Here is a 16,348-nt window from a genome sequence, read left to right as displayed (position 1 = left end):
CCCTGAGCACAGATATTATTTTGACATCAACTCCCCTCTATGGGGGGGGGGGGGGGATTCCGCAGTGGAGGTTTGGGGGGGGGGGGGGGGGGGGGGGAGAGAGGAAACATTTGAATTTACCAGTTATTAATCTATACACATATCATAGTTCCAAGGTCGACGTCAACTGTTGCACTATAATTCAATAGAAATATGGTAAGCATTATAACTCTTTAATAATAGTTAATAAATTAACTATTAAATCAATCACAAACCAATAATCATAACAAGCAATCATAGATAATCTAAATCAGCTACAAAAATATTTATTGAAAGTTAAAAAATCATCATGTTATCCAAAATCATTTGAATCATAAAAGACTAGAGTATGAGTAATATTGAGCAAATAATTTGGAGTAACTTCTTCAGTGTTACTTGTGAATATTTTGACCAACCAAACCAAATAATAAACACCACTGCCACAAGAATTATTCTAAGGTGACCAAGGTTCATTGCCACACGAGACAACAGTTGCGACATGGAAATCGGGCATAAATTAGAGTATGTAAAGGCACTGATTGACAGTAGTTTATTGCAAGACTTCTCTGTCGTGACTGTTGTCTCGATCAGCACATAGCAATGAAAACAATGGTAATAATGCAACATATGCTATTGCTTTTCCTTAAGGTTCACTGATATTCTTAACAAAGTGTATGACCATTTTTAACTGTAATCTATATGGTAAACTTAAATACTGATAACTTGTAATTCTAATGATAACTTAATAGTTTAGCAAATGATTCTAATAAGATATAACATGATGTGCGACAACACAAATAAATATGTTTTGGAACTATTAGTTCTAACCTTAAATTATACTTTGAAACTACGAATGTCTATTATTAAACAGTCACCCTCTTATGCATAAATGGTGCAATGCTTGCTTTGGGACTGCGTTGATTGCCACCGCCGATAGACCAGTGTGTGTGTGTGTGTTTGGGGGGAGATGGTGGTGTCTGTGGAAGGCCAAGAAATAAAGGAGCTATATAAATGTGCCATGTTCTTGCACACCTTTCTCCTGACTAGGAGGAACCTTTCTTCAATAAAATAAAATGAAATGTTCAATAACAGAAACTAAGGTTTTTAAAATTGCTGATCCCTAAACATGTATAAATACACATATATAGTTGTTAAGGAATAGTAGTTGTAAAAACCTCAAAAGTTTCTATCTCTACATAAAGAGAAGTTTGGTTGAGATTTTCAATCCCTAGGATCCTCTGTAATTAGCTAAATGCAAAAACTAGTTCCCTTGTCACTCTCAGAGTTTTCTTTGCACCTGTTTGCTAAAACATTCTAGAAAAAAACACAAATGCAAAATTCTTTTTCTATTGGTAACCCATAGAGCTATCATATGCTGATAAGCATAACAATAACTTTCACTTTATAGTGTCATAGTTTGGCTATAAAAGTTTACACACTTTACATAACATCTATTGAGAACTTCAGACCAGTTTTGATTGAGGAGGGAGGGGGTAGGGTAGGGCTTATAGACATTTTAGGCATTGCATGACAACAGTCATGATGAGTGAAAAAATCATACATGATTTAAAGATTTATACATAAATGTACAAAAAAACCCTTATGTAACATTCATTTTACACACACAAGAAATAAATTATTCAATTTCCCCATCTAACATGACTGACAGCACGTGATCATGCAAATCTCTATTGCTACAATGTTTAAGTTGTTTTTGCTATTTTAAAATACTGGGTGGCCTAAAATCCCCACATCCAATCACCCCCACCCAGAGCTGACTTATATCAATATGTGTGCTTAACCATACAATGATTATTGACCAATATATGCAATTCAATTTAAATAGGATTTTCCCGAATTCGCTTGACTGATCACAAAACAATGGTTTCAAGTCGAGGTTGAACTTGATCAATAAAAGAATCAAGTTCAGTCTCGACTTCAAACCATTGTTTCGTGGTCAGTCAAGCAAATTCAGGAAAGGTCTATTGGTTGTATAAACAGATTATAAAAAAAAATCCCACTCTTTATAAGTAAGAACCTTTGGATGGGTGTTGTCAGACATCGTAACACATTCAGAAATTTAAATTCCCAGAATTCCGACCAGGCTGGACCTGTGTTTCTCTCGTGACTCCAGATGCATTTCCATCCTCATCCTCATTTGCCGCATCTCTTTTACCAGCCATTATTAGTTTTTCCATCAAGTACCTCTTGTCACGGCCCTCCTATATAAAATAAAACAAACAAAAGGAGTGTTATAGATATTCTCAACAGAACCCTATAGATGCATATTCCCAATGCAGCTTGAAGCCGGACAAAATAAATTATATCAACATTTTACTGTCATGAAAAATAGTTCTATGAGCATAGTAAATGTTTTCCTACTACAAACCACATATCATTCCATAGAGTATCATTTCTTTGTTTAATGGTTGCGCAAGAAGACACATGAATATGGATATAATTCAAACAAAGAATCTTATTTTCAAGAAAATGATGAATGGCCTATGGGCAAACATTGCACCATAACAAATAAGTTCAATTTTTAAAAATTCACTGTATTGGCCTTCAAACTGTGTTGCTCTCAGAATTTCAATCGTCATAAATTTAAACTAGTGAATTCTCACTTTCTTAATATATTATTGTCTTATACGAACTATGTGTATTTTAGCCTTTAAAAAACTAGTTTCGTTGTTGCGGACAGCCTCTCCAGTTTGGCTAGAACAGAATTCCTGTGAGAGACTTTTACAAACTTTGCCATCCATCACATTTTTTCAAAAACATTCTTATAAGATATTTCATTTTATGTTTATTAATGTTATTTATTATATAATTACCGATGAAATATCTATTTTTCTCTATTTTGAAAAATTGATATCTTCACACGTGAAAATAACATGTTATTTTCACGTGTGAAAATAACACCATTGCGATGGCTATTCAAAAATACGCGGAAAGAATTGCCTGAAAAAGCCAAAACATACTGTCATTGATAATTATATAATAAACAGAATATTACATGGGCGCTTGAAGATACGATACATGGGCGCTCATTTGTGAGAGATCTTTTCAACACTCGAAGATAAATTTCGTATCTCCGCGCGCCCATGTAATATCCTCTATTTCTCCTATGGTCGATATTATGAGCTGAAACCTTGCCTTACTTAATATCAAGGTGTTTTTTTTATTTCTTGATGTTCATTTTTAAACAACAGGTTGAGTTAGGGGGCAGGGTCACATGATCTGTAAGTGCAAATGGCCTGTTAACCAGATTTTAGACCACATGTCATCATCCTCTTGAGTTTTATTCCCTTCTTTGCAGATAATACTCAAGGAAATACAAAAACTTGGGACAAGCAACTTACCAAAACCAACTGATCCTTTAGCATCTCAATCATTTGAAGATGGACTTTAATCATTGAACGGAAGTAATAGATGAGCAAACTGCAATGAAAGGTGAGAAACATGTTAGAAAGAAAGGGGGAAATGAAAGGGAATAGATACGGGGAAAAAAAAGAGTAAGGAAAAAGAAATGAAGGAGAGGAGAGTGAGAGTGAATTAGAGAAGAAAGAAAATGAGAGAAAATATGGAGAGAAGAGAAAGGGAATAACAAGGATAGGAGGGGAAAAGAGAAGAGAGACAACTGAAAAATGTCAAACTTTCTAACAACAAAGACAGCTTACAAGAAGACCATAAGGCCTGGAAAGATGAATGCCGCTGTACTGATGTAGTTAATGATTTCTCTGATACCAGCTGGCCATGTGTTAATCACGTCTGACAAAGTATTAATGATTTCCTTTTCATCACAGTATTGATTGCTAAGCAGATAAAAACAAACAGGTAAATTAATAATATTTTAGGGTTAGTAGAGCTTTTTCTAATTCGCTTAAAATGAGTGCCCACAAAACAATGACTCCAAGTTGAGGATTTCAAAAAATACAGTAAATGTATAAACACATCAGGTCCAACCTCAACTTGAAACCATTGTTTGGTCTTCACTCAAGTGATTTTGGGGATAAGGAAAGAAAATTTGTTGGGAAATCAAATTTATTTATCTTTTTTTTTAAACTTGTTTTGTGGAACTTTGTAAACTAATTTCTTTGAATAAGGGGTGGAAGCATTTGCATTAACACAAGACTGTGGACATAGTAGGTAAGTAACTCATAACAAGATGAAGGACTTACAGGAAAGGTCCATGGCATGATGGCCGAACCCTAGAGAAAGGGAAAAATAGTTATAATATTTATAATCTTGAAATCTGAGTATGGAACGTTTTTAGAAAAATACAAATTGTATTTAATGTAACAAATAAATCGAACAAGTGCCAATAATAAGCTAATTAAACAACAAAGTAAATAGCAGCAAATGACAACTATCAACACCAAAAACAACTACAACAACAAAAAAGAAGTGATAATTTTTTTGGGGAACAAATTAGCTCACAAGGGTTGCTGGCAGGCATTCCGTTCTTTTTCTCTCTCGCTATCCAAATCTTCCCAGACACCTCTCCCCTACCCCACCCACAAGGAACGCCTGGCTATGCAGACTAGGCACAATCATGAAATCATCTTTTTTAGGTATAATCTTTTGCCTTGTGAAATAACAGTTTTACAACTTACTTGGTAATTCCCCATCCGACTGCCACCAAGCACATGAAGAAGGTAATAAGGAGTAGGACAGTGAACAGGTAGTTTGACCTTGCACCCTGGTAGGGCTTGTTGGATGGTTTGTTGTTGTATATCAAACTGACCTGCAAAAAATGTGTCACACAAATGTCAAGAAAACATTGATAATATCTTCTAACAATAGGTTGCTATCAATAGATGTCACTTCCAGTAATAGCTCTTTTTGATGGCTTGTAGAATCCTGGAGGTTGTTTTGATCTCTTGTTTTCTGGTTTGAAGTTGTGAAAATAGTCAAATACAATAGTTCGAGGACTTATTTTGATATGTTTTGACTAGCATCCACTAGTTGCCCCCCAGTCAACCGCTTGTTTGCCCCCCAGTCAACTCCAAAAAGTCATGTGATTGATAGTAAGCCATAATAGACCTTTCTCAAAATAACTTGTCGGAGTGACCAGGAATCAATGATTCCAAGTAGATGCTGGACTCGATGTGTTCATAACGTAGTTCAAATTTTATTCTTGTACCCTGAAATGACCTCTGTGCTAATCAAAGTCAGGGCATGGCTATCTCACAGATCAAACCTCTACTTAAAGCCATTGCTTTAAAAAATATGGTAATAATAAAATAATGTAGTATTGGTAGAATGGGAAGGAGTTATCTCAATCTAATAGGGAATTGAACAATTTCAAATAACTTAAATTCTAATATACCTTTTTCAAATAAAATGTAATAAAGAGTTTGACCACTCCCATGGCTGGAATGAGTGGGCTAAAGAAAGCTCCAATCCTAAAGAATACAGTTAAGGAGAGAATTTTAGCATCATTCTGTAAGTGGAAGGCTTTTCTTGTAGAGCACACATTTTTTATGTTGTCAGGTGTCATTGGGAAATTTTAAAACTGCTTGTCAGGGGAGGAGTAGGTCATTTTATGATCAGTACCTATTGAACCACTAATCATTGTCATTATTAAGTCATAGTTCTGACTCAGACAACGGCAAACCAATCACTGTTGCAGAAGTTTTCCCTGGCAGTTGAAATAAAGTCTAGTCCCACAAACAACTACACAGTTTCTGTTTTAAAGAGTACTTCAAGGCCCGAGGGGTACTCTGGCAGGATTTGGGTAGGGGTGTTCTGCTGGGATTCTGAAAGGGGTACCCTGTTTATGACAAAAAAGCTCAAATTTGTAGACCCTGTTTATGACAAAAGATATAATTAATTGCACTAAGTTCCTGTTTCAATTATCATGTCATCTTGCGTATCGTTTTTTTACGACTATAATAACCAGTTTTGGTCAATACGAAAGTAGAAACCCTGAATATGACAGGAAACTCAGGAAGAACTTGGAACTTGAGTGAAATTGCATACCCTGTTTATGACAAGAAGCTTGAAAAACCATACCCTGTTCAGCGGATCATCCCCATATAGTCCATATGTGGGAGTACCATGTAATGTTATTTTATGTTCACAGGATAATAAATAATCGAAACAATTCATGATCCATTTTCCCGAGTTTTAAATTCTGAGAGATATTCTAGCTAACTCGTCAAGCTTGTGTGACATAGCAACAGTGACTAAGGAGAGTTAGTGAACTATAAATATTTGAAAGTCAGGTAATTACCAGATAAGGCACTGGCCATACACTAAGTCCAATACATTCTTTGGGATCTGAAACTCTGGCATTAAATTAAGTTTCCTGAACAGCTTGGTGTGTTTGTGCAGTAACCTGAGAAAAATAAATGAATTGCTTCTGTTAATTCTGTAATTGAATGCTATAGGGTAGTGTACTGGGCACAACAGAAAATGTCTATCCCTCAGCAACCTTTAAACCCCAAATTACATGGAGGAGGAAAGTTACGGCAAGAGAAGTAGTTGCTGTTAAAGATGTGGTGCTTTTTAAATCCAACACAAGCAACATGCAATGCAAGTAATACTTACTTTTTCACTGTTTCCAAGACAGCAGTTGTCAAGATGACAACAAAGAGGTCAATCCATATGAGCATATACATTTGAGATGCTATCTCATTTTCCCAACTCTGATAGACAAAACATCAATAATAATTGTAGTTAAGCACGGGAAAAATGCTACAAATGAACTGCTCACTAATGTATTGCAATACTTTTGACTTGCCTTTTGACAGCAAACAGATCTGTCTAATACGTTACATCGATTTCCAACTTCGGCATAAAGTGTTATCATAAGAACAGCTACAGAGGCCAGCCTCAACAGTACAGTCCTGTTGGAAATATTTAATATCGATTGAAATTTTCTGTCTTGTTTCGGAAAAGAAAAAAACACACCTTCCAGTTAAAAACTTTACTAATACAAGGACTGCAGAGAGTCACCAATAACTAGTATGGATAAGACTAAGAACCCTTCACCATTTTTTAGAAGTAATTGATATTTAACAATTAATCACTGAAGGCAAAGAGAATATTGGTGAATATTCATATTAGAGAAACGACAAAATTAAGGATTAAAAAACGTTTTAGTATTACTATGCTTTGGCAAATTTTGGGGAACCTCATAATCACTGCTCACAACAAGTGGTTATCACCTCATAATATTTAGTTGTTCAACCAATCACAGCACACAAAACTCTATATTCAAGTCTTTAATAATTCGTATACTTAGTCTCATTAACATAAACTAATAGGCCCTTTGCAGCTCAGTAATCACATGCTGATTAATTCACTGAGAGCAAATGAATGAACATCTTGATTCCCATGGGTGAAATATACTGGTGAGCAAACAAACTTTCTACAACCTGTTTCGAGAGATCGTAATAAAACTGCATTTTGTGACACTCTGGTTACACATCGTTTATTCAGTTCTTTACAAGTAGCTAAAAAGAATTACCAATTTCAAATAAAATAAAAAATTTTGCTCACCAGTAAAGACATGTGACTGTTAACTGCAATGGGCCTATTAAAGTGAAGAGTTTAGGGGTCTGAGACTGTGATATACAATGTTCTTACCTCCATAGATTCAAAGCAACTTCAAACCTAGGACTCCATTCCTCTACTTGAGAGAGGATTTGGAAGAAAGGTGGAAGCAGCAAGTTGAGAACAGTGATGGTTAATGATGGTGCTGATCTGATGATGGTCTTCACTATGTTGGACTTGTCTTTCTGATATGTCTGTCAAAGAAAATTGCCATTGCTTGTTAATATGTTTTTCAAGTATGGTGGATGTATAATAATAATAATAATAATAATAATAATAATAATAATGGAAACTTTATTTCATTTTTATATCTTTAACATTAACAATTATTGTAAATCTCACTATCATTAGGTAATTTACAATTGACTACTTGGACACATACATACACATATACATACTTCGGAACGAGAAAGCTGAGAAAAAAAAATACATATATATATATATATATATAATATTTATAAAGATTAAAAAAAAGTGATAAGAATAAAATACGAGAAAGAAAAAGAAAAAAAAATCAATTCAAAGAGGGGGGTCTAATACTTTAAGGGTTCTGGATCGAGCCATTCCTTATTTCTGCTGCAAAAAATATAATAGGTAGATCGGATGACTATTTCGGTTATTTTTCTTACTAAATATTTTTGTTGTTTTGCTTTCAATCCTAATTCGTTTAAAATAGTAAGGAAATCAGATGATTCCTTTGCAAAAACACCTAAAGTACTGACTGATAAGTTGATAAATTTTACTTTTGTGAATTGATTACTATGCTCATTTACGAGCTTGGCATATTTACGATTTTTACGAACAACATTAATAATAATAATAATAATGATAATAACAATATTAATAATAATATTGATAATAATAATATCAATAATAAAAAATAATTTTAGCAATAACAATAGCAATAGTGATAATAATAATAATAACAACGCCCTCCCAACAGTCTAAACTCCTACATAATAGTCCGGTGCTCAACCAACTTAAATGAACAAAAAATCAATCCCATTCAAGCTAATCTTGAAAAGGGTTAATAGACCTCTTCGGCTTGGGGTAATGTTTTCCCATTTCAGACCACATGTCTTTCCCTTGAGAATAAGATTCTTTGTTTGAGCCGTATCCATATTCATGTGTCTTCTCATGTGCAATCGAGCGCAAACCTTAAACAAAGAACTGATACTCTAGGGAATAACACTCGGTCTAAAATGGGAAAACATTACGTCAGAGCCGAAAAGGTCTATTGCTATAACTTTTCCCACTCATATTCAATCTGCTCCACCTTGCTCTTAATAATTCTCTCACTCCAAAGACCAAATAATATCCAAATACTTACTGGGTTAGTAGAAACTTCAACTGTATAAATAATGGCATAGATTGCTCCCACCAGAATTGCAATTACCAACACAGATACCAAAACTCTTATAGAATAGAGTGCAGCTTTTCTTGATTTGGTACGTGCTTGTACTTTCTCAAGTCGGTCTTCTTCAGCTAATTCAGCCTTAAGTACGAGAAGAAAAAAGAAAAAAAGTTATGCCTCCCCATTCATTGTTTGAGTTGTATCCATATTCATGTTTCTTCTCAAGCACAACACTGTTAAACAAAGAATTATAATACTCTAGGAAATGGTACATGGTCAATCTGAAATCATGGTAAAGTCTATTAGAACAACAGGGGTTTTAATAAATAACTGCCACTCATATGACGAAGTTTGGCAAGAATTGTTTACTGTCTGGCCAAATCTTTGCCTTGCTGGTCATTTTGACCAGAGAATTTGAGCCAGAAATGAGGTATAACCAAGCTAAAACTAATTTGGCTGGTGATCATGACTGACGACTGATTGGCTGTTATCGCAAGCTCTCAATCATAAGACAGTGCTTCTTACTTACATTGATGTCCTGAACAATATTCTGGCATTTAACATTTGCAGTGTTTTCTTCACTGATGCAATAGTCCCAGGCTGCAAAAACTTTGTTACAGTAGGAATAAAATTTGTTTCCACCTTCGATGTAACTTTCTTGAAAACTTTTTGTCAAACTGAATGAAACAGAAAAACATATATTCAAAAAAATTAAATTTTTTCATTTTGTTATTCATATCCTATTTATATACTTTTTTATTTGGCTCGCTATGCTATGGGTATTCATGGTCCCAACTCCCCTTAGTTACATTGCTATGTCTCATAAGCTCAACGAATTAACTGGAATATCTTAGATTTTAAAACTCTGATCACGAAAAATTGACTATACATTTGAATAGTTTTCTGTCCTGTGAAACTAAAATAAAATTGCCTCTTAAGCCTTGTAATACTCTTTCAGATAAATTTTAACTCCACTGGGAAAGCTGCTGCAAAGTCAGTGATTGGTTAACTATTGTCTGAGTCAGAACCATGGAGTGTACACTAGTGAAATGCTTCCCTCAAGTTTTGTCAATCCAAGCATGTTTATGCATGTGACTGCACACAAGAGACTCGCTACCTTAGTAAAGGTTGTCAGTCGGCTAAGCATCTGATAGGGCTGTGTATTTTTATGAAAATATTATTATATTATTTTTTCAAAATACAAGCGACGAGTAAAAATGCACAGCCGTAACAGATGCTTAGCTGATTTATAAGGTTTTTTATCATTTAATTATGCAAAGAAATGCTCAAACTCCCTCTAAACTCTATCGTACCCGATCACAAGCAGATAAGCAGTGCTGAAGTCTCATATCATTCATAGTATTTTCCTGTATCACGCACTTTCTTTGCAAAATACTCCATTTTACAGTTTCATTCAGGGACCACGAATGATAGTTCCTAGCCGAGGCTGGGGTTTCTGCGCATAGCAAAACTGCAGTTTATCATGCGCGGTAACTCCAGCCTCGGCTAGGAACTATTATTCATGGCCACTGAATGGAACTGTAAAAAGGTGTATTAAATGATTCAATCCAATATTTGCATTGTGTGCTGTTCCTTGTCAGGGATGACAAAAATATTTTGCAACAAAAGCCACCATCAAAGGAATGAACACAAATACATACTTTTTAATCATGAGAAGCAGACTGATAAAGAAATATGCCCCACCAACAATCAGGTATGCCAGAGGCAAATTGTAACTGAAATCAAGGTTGAGATTTGTGCTTGGATAATTGCTGTAGAACATGATGGTAGTGTTGATCCAGCCCTTAAAACAAATGTATAAAATGTACAGTCAATGAACTACTTTGTCAACATGGTTGTGATATCTTGGATTGCAAGGCATTATGGGACATCTTGGGGACAAATAAAGCTTTGTGGTACTAATAATGTCAATTTAAATGAAAAGCTCACAACGAGAGGGTACAACAAAAGTTGGATTTAAGACAACACTTTGAGCACTTTACTCATAAAAGAAAGACAAACACACGCGAAACTCTATATATTTTCCATGGTCTTTGTTTTGTTTTTACCCCTGGCAAGATGGCCATTGTATCGTCAAAGTAGTCCATTTATTTTATGAATGTTACTGACAGGGGTTTTCAAGCCAAAAAACCTGTCACAGTCAAGCCTCAAAATGTCTATGGCTTTGCCTACAAAGGTCACAATTTAAGTCTGTATTCCTTTCTTCAGACTCTTACTAACTTATTTATTACTATACTTACTTAATAACTTATTTCATACCTGGCCTGTAATAAAATCAACAATCATATCATCTATCTTGTCCTCTTTGATATACCGGTCCTCTGGATAACCAAATATACAGCTATTTGTACGATGAACAGTAGTGCTTGCATTGGTATATGTAGGTGGTTGGTAATGTTGGATCAGGGTAGGAATACCAGTGAACGAAAACACCAGGACAAAAAGGAATAAATTGAGGAACATGAGCCACTTCAGAAAAAGAAAATATGACAACACTCCATTGCCAAAACGACCTAGGGAAGTTAAGATTATCATCAGCATTATTACTTAGATTATAAAGCTTTATGGTTTCCCGTAACCATCATCATCTGAGTACTGACTCTGAGTACTTATCACTCACCTTCTACTTGTTTTAAATGACCTTTCCAAAGCTCAATATCTTGAAAGAATTCCTTGATGCCTGCAGAGAATCTCTTCCATTGCTGGATAAAACAACAAAAATGTTATTACAAAAATCCTTCATGATAATACAGTAATGACAGCAAGAAACAAAACTGTTGAAAAAGTCCCCCCCCCAGGTGAAAATAATGTACTCTAAAAATTTAGAATTATCTTGAATATGAAATGAAGACAGTAATAGAATATTGTCAATTGATAGTTTTTTTAAAATATTCACCATTGCTGTCCCAAGTTTGAACGCTTTCCAGCAAGATATGTGTCTGGCTTGTTGTTGATGTTGATGCCTCCTGAAATAAAACAAGCAAATGAATGAATGAATGATTGAATGAATGAATGAATGAATATCCAATAATCAGTACCAAAATTCAGCAAAGTTACATACACTAAACAACAAAAATACATAAAATTGGTAAAAGACAGCTGTAATAGCCATAGGCTAAACATAAAGAAACCCTGGCAGTGACCACCCTCAGTGCCTACACCTCATACTAACCATCTCTCATGTTTGTAAGTTGCAGCAATCTAAAATTCGCAACTCAATGTTAAGTACCTTTAACCAGACCATAGTTAATAAATTAATTTCATTAACTCTGACCAGATAGAGTTAGGAATTTTTAACTAAGATTGAGGTGTTTGGATAAGAGAATGAAACACTCTTTCAAGTGCTTGATAATACTTCTCAAACTATTTTTGAACTTTGGAGAAATTCCAAGAATTACTTGCACAAATATTATGCTAAATAAGAACACATTGTCAAACCTCTTTCACACTAATAATTTTTTTGTTTTCTCCTCATGAATTATTAACTAGTTTGAGAAGACCCGTAAAAACAATCCTTTGAGAAATTTTGATTCCACTAGCCTAGATAAAGAAATTAATGGATGCTGTGGTTCGTATGGGTAATAATTTAGATGTCCAGATATAAGCCCTATAGAATGATGAAGAACCAAGATATTGATAAGATGCATTTCATTTTGACAACAGCAATTTTATACAGTCATCTTTAAAATTGTTTTAATTTATCCAATATAAAAAATTTCTAAGGCTCAGGTAGAATGTCAAACTTCACACGAGCCGAGCCTAATGACATCAAAGAAGTTTGCCTTGTTATCCATTGTTTCAATTTGGTTTGGCTCATGTGAAGTTTGACGTTTGACTGAGCCTTAGATATTTTTGATATTGGATAGATTAAAACAATCTAAAGATCAAAGTACTTATAAACTAAAGGCTGAAAGCAATAAAATGAAATATTTTAAAAAGTGAAAGTTTGACAATAAGAATATTTGATTCAGTAAATTAAGCTTTCAAAATACAATTCTGGCTTTAGACTAGATTATAAATTATTATCATTATAAATTAATTTATATTTATATCAATAATTGTCATAAATGAATTTTGGGTGAAATAATTCTTTGCAGGTGATCGTGATTTTTTAAAATCAAAAGTCCATATTTTTCAATATATGATTTTGGCTACATCAAAAAATATATTTCCTATCAAGATAATGACAGATAAAGCTAGACATCAATATTTACAAATGTCTTATCTGTCTTCCTTGATAATTAATATTTTGCTCTTAAAGGCATTTCAATCTACATTAGTATTTATCTTTGGCCTTAAGTTTTTTGGCTACATGTCACAGCTAGTATGCCTCATATTTACTCACACAAACAAAAGCATCTTGATATGTTTAGAAGGTGGGTGCACAAAACCTAGGATTTCTGAAAACTCATTAACAAATTGATTGGTATTTGTGAATGTGTTTGGATGCTGAAATGAGACTACATACACCTGAGTAAATGAGTCTGTAATCGAGGAACACAGAGGCATTGTTTGAATTTGTAAATGGTGATTTATAAACAAATGGATGGATAATATAGATGGTTGGGAAAATCAACTGTGACCACAGGTACCCCAATGAATAAAACCACCATCTGCTGTCATGAAGGGCAATTCTAACCACTTTCCTTAAATATCAGAAATCTAATGGGTCAAATGAAATTTAATGCATCCAATGAATTTAAATGTCATGAAATCTCCAGTCTATGTGACCTCTGAAAACAATACACAGAAAACTGAAGGTGACCCTCTATCTCATAGACAATCTCCTGGTTTGTACTTTGAGGTTACTGTACTCTATTTGCACTGGAGAGCAACTACCAGCAAGATGCATGTTATAATCCAATGCTGAAGTATAACTCCTGTGTCATGAACTTCACTATACTCTAGCTATTTTATCTCCTGCAAGATGTATTAAATCTAATACTAAAGTATTTAGGGATTTTGCTTGTTTAATGTTTACCAATTTAAAGGAGACAAAATAATATTTTGGAAAGCAAACACGTCAAAAATATGTCCATCAGTGCCATAAAACAAAGAATTGAATTCAGTAGAAAAGAAGAAAATAAATATCAAAACTTGAAATTCATAAAAAGTAACTTTACTAAGTACTTAAAATTCTTAGAAATATTCATATAAATAATTCACAAGTAAGCTTAAAAAGAATTCAAAATATCTCGCACTACGAGTTTTCTATGGTTCAAATTCACTAAGCTTTACAGTATATAAAGCTGTTTAGCCTTTAAATTGAATAAAATGAAAACTAGCTAGTTATCCCAAGCGAACGAAATATTCTGTTATAAACAACTCGATAATCAAATTTTTCTACACCACAAGTAGCTTCAAGTATCAATGGATGAATGATTAAAAACAAAGTTTCAAAGACAAAATATATATATGTTATTTACTAGTATCAACTTGTACGGGTTGGTAATCAACGAAATGCAAGCCAAAGAAGAGCTCGGTTCTTCATCAAACTTACTTCAACTCTCGCCTCTTTTCCATCGGAGCAGCCACTGCTTTGACGCTTTCATAATCATTCAATTCATCTTTATCTTCCATCTCAACCATTGGGATAGATTTTCGTCGGATAGATCGTTTTCTAACTGTCCCATGTCGAGCACTAGCGGCTCTGCTTGGGAGGTTGCGGCTGATGCTACTCGTTCCTTCATCTTGGCCTATTGAGTAAGGATCGACTGAAAAATCATAAAAATCACTCAAATTAGCAAAGTAAATCAAATCTCTTTTATCATGAATAGAAATCAGGCTGAAATTTTGACCATAAAAAGTTTTTTTTCTCACCGCTATACGGATCATCTTCAGTGGTGATAGTTTGGAGTTCCATCGCGTTGTCCTGATCTTCGGGTCCGATACGACTTTTCATAACTATATTAGCCCCATGGCGTCCAATAACGATTCAAATTGCGACACCTTATGGTCGTGGGGATGAGTATTTGGCTTCCAAACGATCAAAACATAATCAAGTTGGATCAATTTGTTGAAGAAAACTGCATGATTGAAATTTGTGCATTATTTCTCGCTACACTAAACAATCTAGTCGTCATCTGCATACCTAACAGCGTCTCTGATTGGTCCATTCGAGTAACGAAATCTTAAAGGAATTATGATTGGTTTCACGTACTGACGTCATATTCAAGGAAGTGGAACTTAAACACAAATATCGCCAGGGTGACCTCACAATATTATGAGAAAACAAAAGGTTTAAATAATACTCTTTATATCGTGGATTTAGGGCCGCAGGCAATGTAATTGCGACGTTACTAAAGAATCTGAGCAGTTCTTTGGGAGAGATTAATTTTTTATTAAAGATTTCGTGAAAATTGCTGTTCCTAAACTTTCAGGTTAACTTCAAAAGGTCAGACATGCTACATAATTAATTCCAAAGCGATAGACGACAATTTGCTGAAAATGACAGCAAAAGTTCTCCTGCTTAAAAAAATGTTTATACCAACTTGGTTTCTAAACCCCAAGGTAAAAAAACCACCGATTTTCTGAGTTGTAAGAATACTTGATAACGAAGGACGTCCAGTGTATTTTTGGTGTGTGACTTTTTAATGACGTCAACAACGAACTCTTCGAGCTCGGGGGCGGACTGACAGTACGACTGGACGGATGAGCAACTTTTTAATGACGTCAACAACGAACTCTTCGAGCTCGGGGGCGGACTGACAGTACGACTGGACGGATGAGCAATGTTCCTATACTCAATTACAGTTATTTTGCTTCTGTTTTTTTTTTTTTGTCGTTTTTTTTTTGTTGTTGTTGTTTGTTGGCGAAGGATTTTTCAAACGAACTAGATCTTGTCTATCGTATATCCAGTGAGCTTTGCTGGATATTTATTTAGCTCAAATATTTTGTTTTCAGACGTCATTTCGTCTAGTCTCCCCCACAGCCGCTTTCAGTGTCGTCACGCAACGCTTTCTCCCCTGACTAGCGGCTGCTTACCCGAGCACAACATTCCTTTCCTATTGTTTGTGTTCAACCAATTAGATAAGTGTCATTGTGTTTCAAGAACCAATCAAAACGTTTCGAATTTGACAACTCGTAAACATTCGCGAGACTAGAGAAATAATTCTAAGACGCATTTGAGTGGAAGTTGGAGAAAATCTTTGAGAAATTAAAATTGAATTTGTTCTTGTTAAATGTTTAATACTAGAAAAAATATTATTGGAGACGGAACTAAGTGTTTTCTTTGTTCATAAAGAAAGAAAATATTTATATTTTCATAAGTTTAGCTATCGACATTGTTTAATCGGCCGACAGTGAATTCGAGTTTGTACTTGCTATCGAGCTCGTACCAAAATATTAGAAGCAAAAAGAAACTGGAAAACTTTTTTAAAAAGCGTAATTTAG

The 16,348-nt window shown here is 34.5% G+C and overlaps 1 protein-coding gene across 1 annotated transcript; it reads right to left on the bottom strand.

Moving 5' to 3' along the window:
• Positions 1-289: 289 nt before the first annotated feature.
• Positions 290-15,035, bottom strand: LOC116292669 (transmembrane channel-like protein 7). The gene is made up of 18 exons (XM_031700021.2): positions 14,777-15,035; positions 14,457-14,670; positions 11,853-11,922; positions 11,577-11,658; positions 11,216-11,469; positions 10,597-10,739; positions 9,465-9,612; positions 8,912-9,076; positions 7,615-7,775; positions 6,767-6,872; positions 6,574-6,671; positions 6,257-6,361; positions 5,351-5,426; positions 4,635-4,765; positions 4,200-4,229; positions 3,699-3,833; positions 3,381-3,459; positions 290-2,240 (listed from the first exon to the last, which is right to left on the bottom strand). Exons 1-18 carry the CDS (start codon positions 14,856-14,858, stop codon positions 2,091-2,093), a joined length of 2,229 nt encoding a protein of 742 aa, XP_031555881.1. The 5' UTR covers positions 14,859-15,035; the 3' UTR covers positions 290-2,090.
• Between the last annotated feature and the right edge of the window lie 1,313 nt (positions 15,036-16,348).

Source organism: Actinia tenebrosa, unplaced genomic scaffold (assembly GCF_029948245.1).
Source record: "Actinia tenebrosa isolate PJP-AT-01 unplaced genomic scaffold, QUT_ActTen_1.0 PGA_scaffold17__23_contigs__length_9995812, whole genome shotgun sequence".
Classification (NCBI taxonomy): Eukaryota; Metazoa; Cnidaria; class Anthozoa; order Actiniaria; family Actiniidae; genus Actinia; species Actinia tenebrosa.
Note: the sequence above shows the minus strand (reverse complement) of the source record. Positions and strands in the feature narration are given on the sequence as shown.

Excerpts from the sequence above, each read along its gene's own strand:
- LOC116292669 (XM_031700021.2), bottom strand. The coding sequence starts at position 14,858 with ATGAAAAGTCGTATCGGACCCGAAGATCAGGACAACGCGATGGAACTC. Across the intron at positions 4,766-5,350 it reads TTACATTTTATTTGAAAAAG|GTCAGTTTGATATACAACAA; the intron begins GTATATTAGAAT and ends CATTTTTTGCAG. Across the intron at positions 2,241-3,380 it reads TAAAGGATCAGTTGGTTTTG|GAGGGCCGTGACAAGAGGTA; the intron begins GTAAGTTGCTTG and ends TATTTTATATAG.